The sequence below is a fragment of the Xenia sp. Carnegie-2017 genome, unplaced genomic scaffold (genome assembly GCF_021976095.1).
Source record: "Xenia sp. Carnegie-2017 unplaced genomic scaffold, XeniaSp_v1 HiC_scaffold_13, whole genome shotgun sequence".
Taxonomy (NCBI): Eukaryota; Metazoa; Cnidaria; class Anthozoa; order Malacalcyonacea; family Xeniidae; genus Xenia; species Xenia sp. Carnegie-2017.
The window spans coordinates 5,608,442-5,627,711 of record NW_025813436.1 but is presented as its reverse complement, the minus strand read 5'-3'; the positions used below and the strand labels follow the sequence as shown (position 1 = coordinate 5,627,711).

Below are 19,270 nucleotides of genomic sequence, written 5' to 3'. Positions count from 1 at the left end.
AAATGCACTAAGATTTTGGTGTCAAACTTCATTTTTTCCAATCTGATGATAAAAGCTTGCACCGTTTAATCACAGTTAACAGCAGGTGGAAACATCTGCTAACTTGTAGCAAAATGTCGCATAAAAGCAACTCGACCCTTCGACCAAGGCCTTAAAGAGATGCACGCTACCTCACATTTTCCTTGGACACATATATTTCTTGTTCCATGATTGCACGGAGTTCCATCCACACCTTGAATGAATTTTCTGATCATTACAACACCGTCACCAACCACAGGAGTACATCGCAACTCACAGGGATTTTCTAAACACATTCATTAAATTAGGATGTGGTCGATCTACAAAAGATATACTGTAATCCATCCATCAAAAACACTTTATGATCAAGACAAACATTTTTCATCGGCGAGCATTTAATTTGCTCTAACCGAGCAAAGACTGCAAATGGCGCGTAAAATATAGGCCAGAAACAAAATTTCAAGATCTCTATTGAAGAGAGTTTTTTCCTCTATAAAAATTATGTTAAATGAAGTGTACTGAACCCAACTTAACTTGTGACTTTCTAAATATTTCTCATCTTGAAAACCAAAACTTATTTCGACAAGCAACCTACATGCTTTGCCCCTACATTTGTAATGTGCAATACTAACTTTCGTCTTGTCGAGCCGTCCATTCGTACGTCCTTCCGTGAACGACAAAACTTCGAAATTTTTGGCACTGAATTTCGACGGGATTAACAACACCTTCAGGACAATCCTTTTAGAAAAATCAAGAACAATGAACACCATAACATATTAAAATGAAGTGACGGAGAGAGGATATTCATCAAAGGACATACTTGCAGGTTGCACGTGCTGTGTTGTTCCCACTCCCCAACGCAGTAAGTCCCGCCGTTTTTTGGCCTAAAAACACGTCATTTGATAAACTTGTATTCAAATAAGAAGTCAAACAGGGAGTAGCCTTTTGGCAACTTTACAGGAAAAAGGGGGAGGGTCATCAGTAAAAAGGGGGAGGGGGAGGGAGGTAAAAACAAGACTGAGTGTGGTGATAATGGCAGTTGTAAAAGTGCTCGATTTAAATCTCTACTATTCCAAGTTTCCACGTTAACTCGAATTAATTCAAAAAAGTGCATTTATTTTTACAGAAAGTGAATACCTCGGATCATTACACTTTCGAATTCTTCTTCGAACACCAAGACCACAAGATCGTGAACATTTACTCCATCGTAACCAGCCACCCCAATTACCGTCGACGCGTTCTTTCAAAATCCCTCTATCTACACACTTCGAGTTCAAACACCATTGGAACTAAACGTAAAACAAGAAAATCAAACATAATGGACATTACCACTTAAGAACAGGTGGATAAGCAATTATCTTGCCAATTGTCACAGGATAATGTAAAAGAGTACAAAGCTAATGACAGAAAGTATTTATGTGAACACAGTAAAAACTATACAGAGGAAAGAGTATATAGCTAGAGAAAGCACTTATACTTTACAAACCAAAGAGATGAAAAAGAAGATAGCAAGAGGAAGCACTAATACAATACAAACTAGTGAAACGAAAGAGAACAGAGACAGAGAAAGCACTTATACTGTACGAACTAAAGAGAAGAAAGAGAAGAAAGTAAAGAGGAAGCATTAATACAGTTCAAACTAGAGAAAAGAAAGAGAACTGGGCAAGAGGAAGCACTCATACTGTACGAACTAAAGAGACGAACACGAAAAAGTAGATGGTTAAAAGAAGCCTAATACTATAAGTACAATACAGAGAGCAGACTTTAACTAGGGGGGGAGCTGGCTAAAAGAGGTATTGGTTGACTAACTTGGGTAAATTCATCACATTTTTTAAGATACAGCAACAATGTACAGCTAAGAAAAGTATCATTGAAGACATGATAGAACAGTCAAATTAATACACAGATCGAAAATTGTACTACAATAAGTTCAAGTGTTTTCACCTTTGTCTTACCACAAGGCGTTCCATCTAGAGCAGGAGATCCCCTACTATTGCCATTAAAGTGCTTTGTAGCACAACCACCGTCGTGAACACACCACAGAGTCGAACAGAGTTCAGTCTACAAGAAAAGGATGTCATATAGAGAAGGCGTAAAACGAAAGAAATGAAAGCGCTATTGAAAGTGATTGTCTCAAAGTCTTAATGGTGATGCGAATTCTTTCTTGCTACGATTACCAAATGCAACTTTTCGACAAATACCTCAGACCCGCTGCATATTGTGGACTTGGAACCAAACAACATCTTACATTGAGCGTCCGCATCAAAGATCTCGCCAGGCAGGATTTGACGATAAAGATCGGGCTGGAGATCTGTGAAAGGCCGATCATTGAGACACCAGCCCCAACCTTTGCTAAATATAAGTCGAGTCCATGTAAGGATTTAGTGAAGGGAGAACATCACAAGTAAAAATAATCCAAAGTGAAGGGTGTGTGCAAGTGTAGGTAGAGTAATAAACAAAATAGAACGATGAAAGTCCGTTATCTATCTGCATGAAATGGTATCGTAAGAAAAAATATGTATATAAACGTTAAAAATCAAATAGATTGTCAGCACTTACTAAAAGAACGATCTCAAAGCTTTTTTGCTACATTTTGACCAGAGTTTTTTTTTAGGATTGATAACAAGATTGCTCGCCATAATGTGTTCTCGAAGACGAGAACAACCACTATAGTCATCATCATGAAGGACGCCAAGACTGCAAGAGAGCACAAATTTCTTTGACTCATTCATGAGCTACGAAAGTCCCCCAATAATGGCAAACAACTCTTACTTGTGTCCCAGTTCATGAGCAATGGTGTATGCCAATGTATAGCCAGTATCTTCAATGTAACTACACTCATCACCAGATGAACACATACCGTCTATTTTTGTAATACCTAGTGAGTATAACATATATTATCTAACTATCTAAACATACAACAAGAAAGGCGCATCACATATTTTGACTATCAAAAGCCTTGACGAAAAAGCCTTGTGCACAGATTTAACGTTACTAAATTTTACCAAATGTTACCTAAAGTGTCACAATGTTACCTAGAGTTACCAAATGTTACCCAACGTGTCACAATGTTACCTAGAGTTACCAAATGTTACCTAGAGTTACCAAATGTTACCCAACGTGTCACAATGTTAGCTAGAGTTACCAAATGTTACCCAACGTGTCACAATGTTACCTAGAGTTACCAAATGTTACCCAAAGTGTCACAATGTTACCTAGAGTTACCAAATGTTACCCAACGTGTCACAGTGTTACCTAGAGTTAATAAATAAAAGATGTTTACTGTTTTTGCACGGGCTTATGCAAACCGAGGAGACCTTTAGGAGAACTCGAGAGAAGATCAGTGCAAGCTCGAGAACGAAGGTCACGGCTCTAGACCAATCACAGCACGCGTTTTATTGTTTTTATTTTATAACTACCAAATGTTACCTAAGGTCTCGCAAGGTCGATAAGAATCCCGACAAATATCTTTTCTTGTGATAAGAACTGCTGCGTCAGCATGATTGGGATCCATATCAGATGACGGGTTGTTCTTTTGGACCCAACGGCAGAATTCAAAAAGCGTCTTCGTCGCATGATTCGTGACATTGAATCCATTCTTGAAACGGTAAACATGAAATACGATAAGAGTGAAAAATACTTTTATCATAGCAAAAATTTATGTACCTTACCTTGTCTTCTCTGTCAAGGATAATCATTCTGACCAACACAACGTGAATAGCAGAACCAACACTTCTATGCTTAAACACCATTGATAACTAAATAAAAAAAACTTGCCACTCAGACAAATCTGCTTTCGGTAATACTGAAATCACAGTTCCAAATACTGCCAAATTATCAATCCCCACGATACCCGGCTTTTGTTGTATTCTTAATTCCTATTATTGCCAGGTTGCATAGCATGCACGCGGCGGGTATTGCCAGGTTGCGTAGCATGCACGCGGCGCGTTCTATAAGCTATATATAAGCTCTGTACATTCTGTTGCGATTTTCTACTATTGCAACGCTGAACACGTCATCCTCGGTTCCCTTCTTGGATAAATATAGTAAATGTTCAGGTTAGTAAAATTCTGCTGTACTCACCATGTTCATTACAGTAAAAAGATAGCTTTCCAAGTCTCTATCACTGTAATACTTTGTCATGGAATAATCAGCAACAACGAGCAACTCGACGTGTTTCATCAGGCTCACAGAGCGTCTGCTTCTTCGCCTAACAGAAAATCCTTTCTTCTCGGAGCTGTCTTCTTTTTCAACATGCACGAAATCTTGTGTATCCTTGACTAAAATCAGTAAACAATAAGGTAGTTCATGGCAAAGGGTGGTAAGGTATGGTGAGGTTAGGTGAGGTAAGGTGTGGTGACGTGAAGTGAGGTGATTTAAGGTGAGATGAGGTATGGTGAGGTGAGGTGAGATGATATATAGTGAGGTGAGGTGAGATATGGTGAGGTGTGGTGAAGTGAGGTAAGGTGTGGCGAGGTGAGGTGAGGTGACGTGAGGTGAGGTCAAGTGAGGTAAGGTATGGCAAGGTGAGTTGAGGTAAGGTGTGGTGACGTGAGGTGAGGTATGATGAGGTGAGGTGAGGTAAGGTAAGGTATGATGAAGTGAGGTGAAGTAAGGTACGGTGAGGTGAGGTGAGGTGAGGTGGGTCAAATGAGTGAGATGTGCATAATGAAACAGTTAAAACTACAAATTCAAAAGAAAAGCAACCAACCACTTGCACCACAAGCTGGCTCGCTGTGATTCGTTTTCAATCCCTCGTCGATTGATCTACGATAGATCACGTGCGCATGCTTGCCGTCAACATGACTCGGGTTCACTCCCATAACAGGTTCGATAAAAAACTCTCCCTCGTGACCAGCACGGATCAAGCCTGACTAGTAAAGAAACGAGATCAAAATGATATCCAAGGAGGCGCTGAATTAGACAATGAAAGACGAATGCGAAAATGAAAAAGGGAGTGGGAGAGGTGTGGGGAATATTCTTATATTCAGCTCTTGCCTACCGATTTCATTTGAAATTACAATTGCCTTCAAAACAATTCAGTTGGGGGCAGAGCTGAATATATAAATATTCAACTTCCAATTTGCCAATCAGAGTTCTTGCTTTGCCCCTGTCTATATGACAAAGAAATTCTTTCGTGAAAGACATTTTAGGAAAGTCCATTTTATGTACTCACCAATCCACCACAATTGCTAACTGCCACTGAGCTTTCACTATAGTTACGAACTGAACCAACGAAATGACAATTTCTGTTCACAAGGCTTCTCCTCCCAGACGCCCACTCGATTTCAAATCCGGAAACCATCAAATCAGCATTCGGTTTCAGTTGAAGATGAAGACGTTTGTTCTTATATGGTATATGATAATGTATATCTGATGTGTCTAGGGAACGTCTGGAACGATGATGGATGTGGTGTGAAATAAAGTTACCCATATTGTCTACGACGTATGGATACACGATGTGGTATTCAGGAGAGGATTTTACCGCTTCCGCTAAAAAAGCCAGATTAATGTCGATGAAAGAAAAATAAACGGAGCGATGAGCGGGAATATGTAAACTGTATTAAGAATTCCTAATATCATTTCAGGTGAAGACAGTGCATTGAACATCAGAGTCAAGTTTTAAAAATCAGATTACTCCTGATGACAGCACTGGATTGAATCATGTAAAGACTCAAGTTTCAACATCAGATCAATCTTGATGAAAATACTAGATTGCACAACGCAACTGCATGATTATTTACACAATCAACTAACCTTGAATTTTGTCGATAAATTCAACATGAGACTCGCCCAGTTTTTTCGAAGAAGAAAGGCCAAGATACATGACAAACAGCAATTTCAATACCCTTTGAATCATAGCGTCTATCAACAAGTTATCACTAAGAACGAAATAAAAAGCTTGAATGAACGGATAAACAAATACAGCGATAAATTACTGGTTAACTTTGAAACAATAAACGAGGACATAGGAACATCACAATAATAGTTTATACAGAGAAATAGCAATACGATTTCTTTGAGCCTCAAGCCACACACCAATATCCATCGACACATTAACGCGAATTATGCAAGTTATTTCGCATTCTCAATAGAACCTTTTTAAGGTACGTACGCAAACGATGTAAGCCACTGACGATGCACAGTAGAGATCTAATTGTGTTCCCAGAAAAATCTCTCCAATGCCAAAATACACACAAGAGAATTGATGATGAACGATGCTTCGTCAGCAGCCAAAGTCAACTGTAAAGAAAGCAATCGAATTACGAGAAAATAACAACACTTCGTTGACAAAACACGCACATTTCACGGACAATGGATTATTGATGAAATATGAACGTAAAGCTATAAATGTAAACGTGATTTGAGGGATCAGATAAATTTAACACGATAGCTTTCATCACTTCTCGTAAAACCACCTAAAGTACGAGTGTAATTAAGGAGTGCATCCTGGCCTGAAGGACGGATTATTTATTGTACATATCATGCACGATGCATTCTGGAGAGAACTTGCGGAAAATGAGAATAACTACTAATTAGTTTGTTTCTAGCCGTTGTTCATTTGCTGCAAATCAAACAGGAACAACTTATCTTAGTTTATATAATGATATTATGTCGTGAAAAGATACTTCTCGTTCCCTGGTGTTCATGTATCATCACCTTTATTGACACACGTTATCCTAGTTGACATTTTAGGCAGAGCAAAGACTGTTCTCGTTTTTTGTTGCTCATTCATCACGACCGACATTGACACACGTTATCTTAATTCATAATTTAGATAGTGTAAATACAGTTCTTGTTCTCGGTTGTTCATTCATCACTACCTACACTGAAATAAGTTATTTTAGTTTCGCATGTTAGATGGTGCCAATTCGTCATGAAGAACCGTGACTCACACTATCTTACATAGACTGTTCTACTTCTCTGTTATCTATTCGCATGTACCAACATACTGCCACAATTTGTTTCGGATGAGCAAAAAAATCAACATTTTCATAAACTTTGCACACGGTGAACGAAATATAATAATGCAACGCCTTAATAGCGTCAAGCCATACCCGCAAGAAGCAACGAAATTCAAACCAGGTCCACGCAGGAAATGTAGCTATAGACGACTTCACAATCCAAACTGTTCGCTTATAAAATAAGAACACCGGTTTCCAAAGAATTCACTCAGATGATACAGCTACCGGAATAATATCAGTTTGAACGAGCAGAGCTCTTCTCCCGACCCTTATGTAAGTCGTGATGTCGTAAATTAGCACGGTAAATTAGCGTGAAAAAAGAAAGGAAAGGTGAGGTACCCGTCATCGCCATAGGAGGTAAATCGTCACGATAATGAATCGCAACAAACTCATTAAATATCGTTAATCGTTAACATTAATCATGTAGACAAATTAAAGAAACGGAACCAGCATGAAATCATTCGCAACCACTTGGCAAGCGACTTGAAAACACAGTTTCGACAATTTCCAGGGAAAATGGAAAAATGACGAGGTATACCACAGCATATAATTCAGGAAGTTTCCAATTATTTGCCGTGAAAAATTTTCAGTAGTTCATTCTTATATAAGGCGTGTCGGCAAAAACTTAAAACATTGATCATACGAAACGAAAACTTTCCAATTCTCTCTTTCTCTATACTGTAGCCTTATTTTGTCCGCTCTAAATTTACATCAACGTAGCTACAATTGTCGTTTTAATAGAACCAAAAAAACACATCTTCTAAACGAAGATAGATCTTATTTACCAATCGTGTAAATTACTTTAATGTAAAAGAGGAAAAGCATAGCAAGACCCTCAAATTTTCGGTCCGTTGTGCAAAGTTGAGAGCAAGTGTTGTTCATTTCATTAATTTAGAAATCTATTGTCTTTCCAGTGGAGTTGCACGTATTATTGGGCATAGCATGATTAAGTAAATAGGCTGGCACGCTATTGTTCACGAGAAGGACAAAAGAAATTCTAAATGATAGAGCATCAAGGTATAATCTAACTGAACAATAATCCTAAAAGACAAAAATGCTGATTATTTGACAAATGCTTTAGCGTTTGAAAATAATTCAAAAACGACAGGTTTATAATTGAACGAAATTCCAAACAGATACTAATAACTTCAAGTGAGATTAGTGTTTCAAAAAATTATCATCACTTTTTAAATGAAACGAACGTCAAACTGCATATCGATCGAAAACTAGATCCATTTTCGCTTATCATATTCAAGCAACATGCAAACAAAACGACAGGAAAAAGTCAAAATTTCTCGGGGAAATAAAAACGTTTAAAACTGCGAATCGTCGTCCGAGTAAATAGCGAAGTTACAATGCAAAACCGTTTCTCGTCGTATTAAACAAACTTTGGGCGATGAATGACACCTCGACAGGGAGAATAAGATTAAGGCATTTTTTAACAGATCACGTCAACTTAATATGAAATGATGCAGAAACAACAAAAACAAATTACAGAGGATCGAGTTTTTCCTTCCAACCAGACGAACAGCTTCCTGATTTATCCACAGAACGCAATAATGACATCAACGGGATTTTTTCAAACATGATGTCACAACTATTCGTGGTGTGAACGTATAGAAATCTCAGGGGCACAACGAGAATGGGGTATTGAGGGAGGGTGCACAACCACGTTCATTAAATTATGCAATATTCAGATACTTTGATCTAACTAGGGTTGTTTTTTCATATACCTTTCCAATTAAGATAAATTTAAAAGTAAATAGCTTTGTGATGTTTTGTGATGTTTATACTGTGTTTTGACCAAACAAATACATAATATTCTTTTATAATAAAAACGAGTATTGATACGTAGCTTCGCAAAAGAATGGTAAAATACTACGATGATATGTTTTTTTTAAGTTATTATCGGGAGTATATTCGGATGTCTAATTTTCCATTCGGAAATGTTTTCACGGCAGTCCCCCCCGTCTGTGAGTCTAGGTACAGCTATAAGAAATCTGGTCATAAGAAAGTCCTCCTTCATTATTTGTATTACTAAAACCTCTTTTACAGGAAATACAGCAATTAACTTGTTTCGTGACAGATTTATCCATTATAACAAGCTAAACTAGCTTATCACAATCAAAACAAAATAACTAAAATATTTTGGATGTTGTATGATTTGCCAGCGACCATTTTCAAGTTTGAACAAGAGCAAGATATTTCAAAAAACACATTACACATAACCAAAAATCATGAACACGCAATCTGTTCAAGGACACATGCGCGTTACCAGGACTGGTCAAATTATCATAAAATGCGAGAGCGCGCAAAATGAACAAGAGGTGTACATTTCAAATATTTGAATTGCTCGAAAATTATCGTAAAGTGTGCATACGCCATGTTGGATCTTAGAGGTTCTCAGTTTTATCACAATCACCGATAATGTTAAGCAAATTTAGTGAAAGTGTATTTGGTTAACCAGCTCATTACAAACGTTAAACATTAAAACTCAGACAAAGACAAATGCCGGGTAAAGTCAACACACAAAGCAAACAGGCACACGGACTTATTGCGACTGACAACTGGCGTTCTTGCTAAGAGCTTTCACGTTGAAATAGCAATTAAATTCACAATAAGCGATCATTATTGAAGACTTACAGATGTGATATGCTTGCGCCGCAGCCCAACTATCTGATGAAGAGTTGTCACTGTAGACTTAAGTCATTCGGATGGTTTAGGATGTGGTAAAAGTATAACTTTATAGCGTCAGTATTGACATTTTCGAGGACGTTTCTCTTTCCTTTTTTTTTAATAGCCGTTTATAAAAATATAAAAATGAGAAAATGCGTTGTAACAAAACGAGAACTGAAACATAATTTCGCCGGAGCTCGAACTGGCCTACACGACGTTCAAAACAGAACCACTAGTGATATAACACTCGCCTTCCTCTTCAACAGGTAGTCGTCATTTTTACAAAACGGATAAAACATAGAAGCTACAAGACGAGACTTGACAGTTTAAACCGCTTGGCATTCGTACATGGCGTGTCGCCATTAAGAACGCAGTGAAACCACATCCAATTATAAGATCGATCAGCGACTCGCTGATTAAGTAGAAATCGAAACCGAACGCAGGCACGTTGCCAAACAGCATGCTGGCATGCGCAGATGTAATGCAGGAGGTTCAGGTTAGCTTTTAATACGGGACTATTAACTATGGAGGTCATATTAAAAATTCAGCCTTTAAATGATACGTCTCACACACTCAAATTTTTTCAAATTTTGATCGCACAATCCTGGTGATATTCCATGGAAAAAAGATGCTGGCTACGGGACTATCACGCGTGTATTCACGTCGTCACCAAACTAATATAAAAATAATGACCGTCTCCTTTTCGCGTTTCCTGTTTTAGCGTGCGCATCAATAAATTTGCTCCTGAAGACGAATAATTATGTCATCAACTTTCAAACTTACAGTCGCTCAAAGCAAACAGCAGCTTAAAAAAAGAAAAACAAATTGTTTTTTCTGAGGTTGATCAGCCTTACGACACAATTCCCCAATTAAATCGTCGAATATTTGTATTTATGTTTCAGTTAAGTTTTCACATACAACTGCATATATCTTTTATAAAATTCAATTCAAAAGCAATGTCGTTCAAATTTACTTGATAAAGATATGTGTCTAAAGCGAGAAAGTCCTTACTTGACGTACTAACAGGTACTAATCAATAAAAGATCTACTGTGACCTAAGATCATGGAATTTAACGAGCAGCTACAACCTAGTGTTCGAAATTCACAAGAATAGGCAAAAATTTTGTAACGAATCTTTGTGTACTTACAAAAATTAAAGGTTCAATGTTCAATTTCTGAGATTCTTCCAACTTTTATGATGTGAGTGGCCCGAGAGCTCAAAATAACACTGAAAAACAAAGATCGAAACTTTGTGGTTTTGTTGTAACGTCAATGGTAACTTTATGTTAACATTAGACGAGATTACTCTTCACCAAAAAGCGCCTTATAAAACACACGCCTGACGCAGCTTATGCAAAGTATTCGCGTGAGCCAAGTAGGATTGGCGCATTAACATGTTCTGGAAAATTTTTTGATTTCTGAGGCGGCTGCCGCCCACGACGACCAAAATTGGAAGGAAAACAAAAAATGGAGAAAACACATCAGTAGACCATGTAAGACAAGCATTCCTTTGGATTAGTTCATCGTCATTTGTGAGGATCAAAAATTCTGCTATGCAATAAAGATTAAAGCTATTTATCAAAAACATTGGGAAATACCAATCTAGAATGGCTCAATAGGTATGTAGTTTTGCTGACATGCAATTTAAAGGTGCTCAAAACACGAAATCTTGTTCATTGGAACGAATTAAATTTGCACAAAGATGCAAGTTAAGTTGATAAAAACAACTTATATTTATCCGAAGAATCATACATACAATAAATATGAACATTAAATGCGCTTGACGTATTAGACAAATCTAAGAGTATCGTATTCATGAGTAAAACAAGGACTACATCACTGATGTGATCGCAGGCGCAATTGCATGCAAGGAGAGAAGTTTTATACATATCTTGTCGTGTGTAGCTAACAGAGGTAAACACTTCTACCTAACGTGACACTTATTTTCTACAACACCTCGACCAAAAATTTTAACATGTTGTACTCTAAAACTCATTTGATAAGAGTTTATCAAAAAGTGTAGGTATTCGGATGCAGCATTATATAAATTCCTCTGAGGTTCAAGGTGAGCTTACAGAGAGCCAACAGGTGGTCGTACTTACTGACTTATCAACCAACAATTCATTTATTTTTAGAGAATCTAAATAAACATAGCTGTCCATCCCAGATTATGACCCATTAGTACTATTTAAGCATATAGCAACGATAAAGACAGTCGTGAAATAAATAACAAAGGGGCAAAAGCTGTCTCGACATTAACTAAAATATAAACTGAGATAAGGTGCGTCGGTGGAGGAAGTGATGAATGAACAACTGACAACTAGAACCATCTTAACAATACCTATAATATGAACTCTGATAACATACGTCAGTATAGGAAGTGATGAATGAGCAAAAGAGAACGAGAAAAATCTTAATAACACGTCGATACACTCTAAGATAACGTGTGTGTCAGTGTAGGTAGTGATGAACAACAGAAAACGAGAACAGTCTTTACACTACCTAAAATATAAACTAAGATAACGCATGTCAATTTAGGTGGTGATAAATGAACAACAGAGAATAGTCTTTACACGACCAAAAACATAAAGCAAGACAATATGAGTCATTGTTGAAGAACAGAGTAGGAGGAAATTTTATATATTACCTAAAAATAATTCTAGAGATTATCTTCAACGTAGTTCGGTTACTTAAGTATATGTCAAATCACGCAGCAAAAATAAATACAATATTTCAATAAAAAATCCACTCAAACCTGGCCCGCCCTCCACGACTTTGGCTGCAGGGTATTTGAATAATTAAATCATGAAAGCACATAAGGAAGTAAATAAAAATGAACACTGTGTAATCGTGCTTTGGAAGCTGGCTGTAAACTTCAGGTCAACGTTTCACGAACGTGCAAAATTGTGCAGTTGTTGTCTTAAACGGGTTCTTAACGCGAAGCCTTGAGCCGGATACAGGAATATCAAAGAGCAATAACAAAAAACACGTTAAAGAAAATAAAACAACAAAAGCAAAGCATCGAATTGCTGCATGCCTTTTTTGGCGTACGAGATGCGGTTAAAGCTACAAGTTATACTGTCAAATTACGGCAGTTTTTGTTGCAAGCATGCTCCGACGTCAAAACTATAAAAAAACACGTTCTGTCAGTGAGGATTAATATTGCAAAAGAAAACATATTTATAGTCATTTGATGAGAAAATAATAACTTTAATGAAAAGCAATGAGTAGTATTTAAGAGTTTGTACTTCAGCAAAAAACTTACGTAACTCGAACTGCATGTTTTGTTTTGTATATTTTGCAAACGCGCACATTTTACGTGGATTAATTCGCACGAAAACCAATAAAATCGTCATGAAATCGATACAGAACGTACATACAAGATGTCTCTTAATTAATTAACTCCAGTCACACGTCAAAGTGTATTTCACGCAAATACATCAGGAATCTATTGAATGCGTCAAACTCATGAACGCACGAACTTTGCTTTAAGTACATTCAGTCGATGTCAATGATCCTAGTCGGCAATGACGTTCATAATTAACATATGACGCGCCAACAGCAATGTCAGCTAAATGAGCTCGTAGTATTTGAATTAGAGGCTTTTACAGCATATGAGATAGAAATTTTTGAAGAAAAGCTAAAGGACTCGATTGATAATCACGTCAACATAAATCGCAAAAAATCTCGATGATATGTCAATAAATGGACCCAGCTGTGCCCTTTTTTTAAACATAACTTCGACGACTAAAACGGCTAAACTGGTTGTGACAGGATTTAGCCGGCTGTATAGCAGGTTAGGGAACGAGTAAACATAAGCATTTCTGGTATGTTTTCTTTTCTATTTCACGGAAGGTGGTCATCAATAAAGTACGACTTCAACGATAGGAAAAACTGTGAAATCTTGCATAAATCAATGAGTTCACATTCCACTCAACGGCAGAGTATTTTGATCCAATGTAAACATCTGTAGCCCTCAAAGTTGAGCAGACTTCTATTAGTTATAAAATCTGCAGTAACACCTTTCCACACGGAATTCAGAAATATTCAAATGATTTTCAGATGGTCTAGCTCAACGTTAAGAACGTCTGTGGAATATCAGATGTTGCATCATGAATTTCGAAAAAGTCTGACGAATTTCGGATATAAATAAAATCAACTTGATGTAGACGTTTGCAAATATACTGACAACAGCAAAAACAAATGTGACAACAACTTCTTTTGCACGTTGTTGTGACTCTACATAGGATCCTATATTTACGTTTCCCAACATTTATGGCCAGCCTTCATTGAATCACGCAGTAGCATTTCTCAACACCGTACACAAATTTTGTCGGTTTGATGCCCCTCTGCAGTGGCTGCACAGATTTTGTTATATTTGGTAAAAATCAACATCTTTTGAAAGATTTCCTAGTATCATTTCAAAATATCTGCATGTTGTTTTACGAGTCTGATAATCATTATCTAATGTCGGAAATTAGTATTTTTCTTATTATCAATCGTAAACATCTGAGATTTGCATGCTAAACACCATCGTCATTTGTAAACATCTGAATTTCCTTTGAGCATTTCTGATCGTCATTTATAAATATCTAAAATACGCATGGCAAATCTGATTAACACATAGCGCTGTATGAAACTCATTTCGATATTCCGGAAAAGGTGCTGTGCTATTTTTGTATAAATAATCCTACATTGGTATTCATAACTTTCTTGTTGTAAATAACTAAGCAAATTCGTCGCTCATATGTATCAGGGATCCAATGTTGGAAGCAGTTTTTAGCGACTATCCTTGCGTTTCTTTCTCACTCAGCTTTTGTACCAATGAGCATTTACGCTCATTAGCATAGAATGCGACAAGATTAATTAGCATAAAACGCATTTACGACTAAATGGAGTCCACCGGGACTAGATCATATTATTCAGAAGCTAATTCGTTCGTGCAATTCAACATAACGAACTCACCATGGTAATATGAAATACATTACGACCTAGTTGACCTAGTGGTCAACCTCCACTGACAGGATAACAAACAAGTATAAGATACAATGCAACCATTCATGGCCAGTGTGCAGGGATGAGGCGTTCAGCCAACCCCAATTGATTTTTTTTAAAAATGGATTCATTTCGGTAGGCGAATCCATTTGATTATCAAGCAACCGTGCGTTCAAAGCTATTAATAATAACAATATGTGCAGTATCTAACACCATATTTATGCTACACCCAGATCAAACGATAAAGACACGATCATTTTTCAAAACAAACTTACTTTGCTTTGAGTTAAATCCTCGAGTGGTGTTAATGGATGCAAACTCGTCGTGATCAGAATGTCACACGTCGATGCGCTTCTGCAAAACAGAATGAAAATTTGCAAGTTGGACGATAAAATCGACATGACGTAAAAGAAAATGTTAATGCAAGCTTTTGATTTAATGGGTTTTTTTAAACTGATGAATTGAATAGAGGCAAAACATAACGAAGATTATGCGACCTCACTTCAACTTATCACATATATTCCCCTGAAACACACTTCTCTCATGCATCTAGTTCTTAATGCGTTTTTTATGGTAATTTCAACAGTCGCATTCTATGCTAATGAGCGTAAATAGTCAACAAACATTGAATCCTGAAACAAATAAACAATGACAACTCCTCCTGCGCATTTATGATTCGGGGCCCCGTTCCTATAAGTATGTCGAAATATGTGTGGCTGTTGTTGATGTCATAATAAGCCTTTAATATTTATTCATCCAATAAGCTGGGAGCATGCCCACTAAATTCCATCGTTTAGTTTGCAGTATGAACGTTTGGCAAACATACTCAATGTAAAAAATGAAAAATAAAGATTCTTGCATATCGACCAGCAGACGAATTTCTGCTCAATCCTTCAGTTTGAATGCGAACGCTAACACGAACCGCGTAATTAGGTTTTTAGATGCAATGACAATAAAACAAGGTTCATTCCATATAAGAGATTTCTCCGCAAGCACGACAGATAAACAACAGCCTAAGATAACGAGTGACTGATGAGATGGTGATTGCTTCATAATACACACAGCACCCAAGTTGCTTCTAGATTGTACTTCATAAGCCTCGTGCACTGTGTCGATTATACTCTTTGTCAACAGAGACATTCATGTTTTTCATACATTTAAATATACGTGAAATATATTGAATAAAAAACCAAGCACTTTCAGCCATATAAGAGCTACATTTAAATTCATCAAGTGCTTTAGCACCTGTGTGTCAACAATTAAATCGGGGAAAATCTCACTACTCGTAACAAAATCAAACCATATCCCATCATACCTTTCATAACATCCATAATACAGAACAGGAAATCCAGTGCAAAAGGGATGCAGTAAATCTTTTGAGGAGCCCGCGTATGATGAAGAAGGCAGCTCTAGCAGCACTTTAATATTGCTATTCTTAGTGAACAATTTCTGAAGGACCCGGTAAGATATTGTCGCAATGGAACAACGTCTAGACGAAATATGATACTAGTTGCACGAAAATTTACCTCGAAATCAAGCCAGGTGTACTCATATGTACTCGTGTGTACTCGCGGACGCACCAGACATTCACGTTTTCATATAATGCGCAAAGTGATGCTCACAATGGACCTTTCAGTGTTTTTGAATGCAATGCTCGATAATTGTTACATAGATCGCGTAATACAGCTTGCCACCTGCAGTACGTTCAACCCTCGAGGGCACGCTTCCGTTGCGAGATCAATCGCACCACATGCGGATTGTTTGAAAAAAACGTTAGGATACATGGCAATGCCTAAAAAAGGTCTGGTACTCGCGCTGTGCGCTCCTAATTGGTTCGTCGCAAGTCATCTCGATGAAAAGCAGCTCGATGAGTGCACAACAAGGAATGTGTGTTGAAATCATGGCTGAAATCAAAAGACTTACGCAAACATATGTTCTAGTAATTGATGCATGTTCTTCTTCAACCGATGCTATTTAGCACACAGCACTATTTAGAACAGAAATGCAGAAATCTTTCGCATTCTTATAATAATCACACTTGCTGTACCTTATTATTATTATTGTTATTATTAGTAGAGGCAGGTAATCAAAATGACAATCATGTGTAAAGACTGATGCTTGACACACTAGGTGAGAAAACTTATAATAAATATTTTAATGATTTAAGGCATGGAAAAACAGGCTTACGTAATTCGCATTCGAGTGATGGAATATGATACAGGTGTTACTTTGAAACGCAAAAGATTTATAAAAATTTTGTCGCTTCAGTGCATGCTTTTCACTGGTTCGGGAGTCGGCTGACGATAATTTACTGTCTCTTAGCAACGTATTGTTGTTGCTATGGTTTTGCATTTTGGTGAAGTAACAATTAAATTATAGGTGTTTTCGAAGAGAAAGGTTTTATCTGTGATTAGAATCACATATCGTCGAGATATTAGCTACACAAGTTTCTTTGCTGGTGAAAAAGAAACTTGGCTGCAAGAATGGAAGAAAAACAGGAAAAAACGATACAAATTGCCGCTCGGGAGAGAGGTATTTGCCGTTTTGACTTCTGTGTATTTTTGTTTTCCCAATATTATATAAACTATAAAATGAAGTCAGTCATCAGTCAAAAGATGACTTTTGAATTGTATTATAGGCAACGCCCTTAATATTTAAAATAATATCCTTTTAAACGCAAGCTCGATAATTTTGAAATCAAACATTTCAATTTGAAACGAAAACCCTGGCGAAAAAACTCAAAACAATTTACTTCGAATACGAAGCAGTCGGTGTACAGTCTTCCGCAGTAAACTTCAAAATTTAAGTCAGTTGAAATACAAAACAATATTAGTTTAAAAGCTGTATGTAGTAGAGAGGCAAACAAGAGAAACGATTTCTATTGAAGCACAGCATGTTCTCGTAATTATAGTCTACACAACTTTAAATTGCCTGTATTAATCTTTTTTCCATCTTCTTTTCAAAGTATGTCAAATAAAACTGCTCTCGAACATATTCAGCAAAAAATTCATGACAGAGTTTTTAAAACGGAGAATTACAATTGAAAATATATCGTTGCTAGGAGACCGAACTAGACGACCTGCTACAATGAGGCCAACACATGTTTATTAATTTAAAAATTCTTCATTAAATATTAATAAAACTGAATATTTCATAAAATATTTAATACAGTTAAAAAATTATAAATGCTACCTGGCCAATCATCAAAACAATCAAATTCTTGTGGCAAGGATCGATCTAAAATATTTAGAATCAATCCAATTTCATTGGATGACATGACTGTAGCTCAATATCTACAATATAGGCCCCGGACCTGGGAGATACGGTTTACCAACAACCTGCGGATTCATGAACCATGACTGCACTAAATATAAGTCACCGGCTCACTCCATTGGCACAAGACTCAAGAATTCAAGTGAGTAAGAGCCAAACTCATGCTGATACATTACCTAAATTCATGCTGTGGTAACAGATATTAATTCCTACATGAACTGATGAACACACTCTGAATGTTATACATGTTTTATTTAAGGCCTACAGTTATGCCCATGGAAATTCACTTCCAGTCTTTAACTTACATTTGTAGTGTTTCGAAAAGACTGCAGTCCTGGACCAGGATATTTCATTGAGGCTCAAATCACAAGGACTGGAAAAGATGGAACACCCATCTATTCAATCCTGGGAAGACAAAAAGATCCCAGTAAGTCGAAACACACTAAGAATTAACCATTTTTGACGATAAGTAAACAATGATACCATTCAATCATTGCTATTTCAGATACATTCAAGGTACCAGGGCCTGGAACCTACTGTCCAGAAAGAGTTCATCCACAGGGCGAGAGGCATGCTCCTATTTATTCAATTGGTTCAAGAACTCGCTACAGAAAACGTAAATGTTCATATGTCTGAATAACTAAATTTCATTGTGCATAAATTCATACAATTTTGAATCACCTTTTGATCAGGGGACAGCACTCCAGCACCAAATGCCTATGGACTTCCTCCTGTCTTGGGAAGCAAGGTGATCAATAAGTCATCAGCTGCATCATATTCCATGACTGGTCGCGCTAAAACTGGTGGCTTTGCTGAGGATCTGGCGAAGACACCGGGGCCTGGTCACTACAAGGTCACGCCACCCGATACCGTAAAGCAGAATGCCCCAAAATACTCTATGCTATCCCGTAATCTCATGCCCGGAGGTTAGTAGTGAGATTGATACATGCATAGCCATTATTGAATGAGTGCAAGTAATATTTAGGACATCACTATAATATTGATATTTTCACGTAGATTCAACGTTAAAACCTGGTCCAGGCGCCCATAGTCCCGAGAAAGTTTACACTACAAAACCGAAGGCACCTTCGTTTTCTATGGGAATTCGGCATTCCGAGTTTATCTGTCCTCTCATAATCGACGTCCAAGATTAAGTGAAATCTACATTAAACTTTTTATAAAGGCAATACATATATAGCTTTAAAATAGAATTACGTAGGAACTGAATTGGAAATAAATACACACAATGAGTAGCAAACAAAATAAAATCAGACGGCTTATGCGCTAAAACAATTGCTCAATGATCAAGCATAAACTATCTTTGTTTGACGCGTTTTTGCTCT

The 19,270-nt window shown here is 37.2% G+C and overlaps 2 protein-coding genes across 10 annotated transcripts in view; one reads left to right on the top strand and one right to left on the bottom strand.

The window, feature by feature from the left end:
* LOC124459456 (A disintegrin and metalloproteinase with thrombospondin motifs 9-like) overlaps nucleotides 1–16,276 on the bottom strand; it is a 25,376-nt gene extending 9,100 nt beyond the window's left edge. The window contains exons 1-18 of one of the 8 annotated variants that reach the window (XM_047008909.1): nucleotides 15,970–16,276; nucleotides 14,930–15,008; nucleotides 10,808–10,887; nucleotides 6,134–6,261; nucleotides 5,776–5,900; nucleotides 5,195–5,511; nucleotides 4,730–4,892; nucleotides 4,102–4,298; nucleotides 3,690–3,776; nucleotides 3,448–3,616; nucleotides 2,791–2,896; nucleotides 2,578–2,715; nucleotides 2,220–2,370; nucleotides 1,963–2,079; nucleotides 1,156–1,307; nucleotides 839–902; nucleotides 651–756; nucleotides 171–304 (exon numbers count right to left, since the gene is read on the bottom strand). In XM_047008909.1, the coding sequence (XP_046864865.1) occupies nucleotides 171–304; nucleotides 651–756; nucleotides 839–902; nucleotides 1,156–1,307; nucleotides 1,963–2,079; nucleotides 2,220–2,370; nucleotides 2,578–2,715; nucleotides 2,791–2,896; nucleotides 3,448–3,616; nucleotides 3,690–3,776; nucleotides 4,102–4,298; nucleotides 4,730–4,892; nucleotides 5,195–5,511; nucleotides 5,776–5,878 (2,004 nt within the window). In that variant the 5' untranslated portion in view covers nucleotides 5,879–5,900; nucleotides 6,134–6,261; nucleotides 10,808–10,887; nucleotides 14,930–15,008; nucleotides 15,970–16,276. Of the gene's footprint in view, nucleotides 1–170; nucleotides 305–650; nucleotides 757–838; nucleotides 903–1,155; nucleotides 1,308–1,962; nucleotides 2,080–2,219; nucleotides 2,371–2,577; nucleotides 2,716–2,790; nucleotides 2,897–3,447; nucleotides 3,617–3,689; nucleotides 3,777–4,101; nucleotides 4,299–4,729; nucleotides 4,893–5,194; nucleotides 5,512–5,775; nucleotides 5,901–6,133; nucleotides 6,262–10,807; nucleotides 10,986–14,929; nucleotides 15,009–15,969 lie in introns of those variants that run through there. The other 7 variants (XM_047008904.1, XM_047008907.1, XM_047008906.1 and 4 more) reach the window with 7 other exon arrangements.
* LOC124459472 (outer dense fiber protein 3-like) lies at nucleotides 11,188–19,217 on the top strand. 2 transcript variants are annotated; one of them, XM_047008929.1, is made up of 8 exons: nucleotides 11,188–11,278; nucleotides 16,728–16,784; nucleotides 17,034–17,186; nucleotides 17,959–18,069; nucleotides 18,241–18,354; nucleotides 18,433–18,543; nucleotides 18,620–18,853; nucleotides 18,945–19,217. In XM_047008929.1, exons 3-8 carry the CDS (start codon nucleotides 17,138–17,140, stop codon nucleotides 19,079–19,081), a joined length of 756 nt encoding a protein of 251 aa, XP_046864885.1. In that variant the 5' UTR covers nucleotides 11,188–11,278; nucleotides 16,728–16,784; nucleotides 17,034–17,137; the 3' UTR covers nucleotides 19,082–19,217. The 2 variants fall into 2 exon arrangements, with proteins under 2 accessions (XP_046864885.1, XP_046864886.1); XM_047008930.1 differs by lacking the exon at nucleotides 16,728–16,784.
* The last annotated feature ends 53 nt before the right edge of the window (nucleotides 19,218–19,270 follow it).

What these genes read in the sequence shown, in the direction of transcription:
- LOC124459472 (XM_047008930.1), top strand. Translation starts at nt 17,138, where the DNA reads ATGGAAGAAAAACAGGAAAAAACGATACAAATTGCCGCTCGGGAGAGA. An exon ending in GGGAAGACAAAAAGATCCCA is followed by an intron (nt 18,355 to 18,432) that starts GTAAGTCGAAAC and finishes TTGCTATTTCAG; the next exon opens with ATACATTCAAGGTACCAGGG. An exon ending in AAGAACTCGCTACAGAAAAC is followed by an intron (nt 18,544 to 18,619) that starts GTAAATGTTCAT and finishes CCTTTTGATCAG; the next exon opens with GGGACAGCACTCCAGCACCA.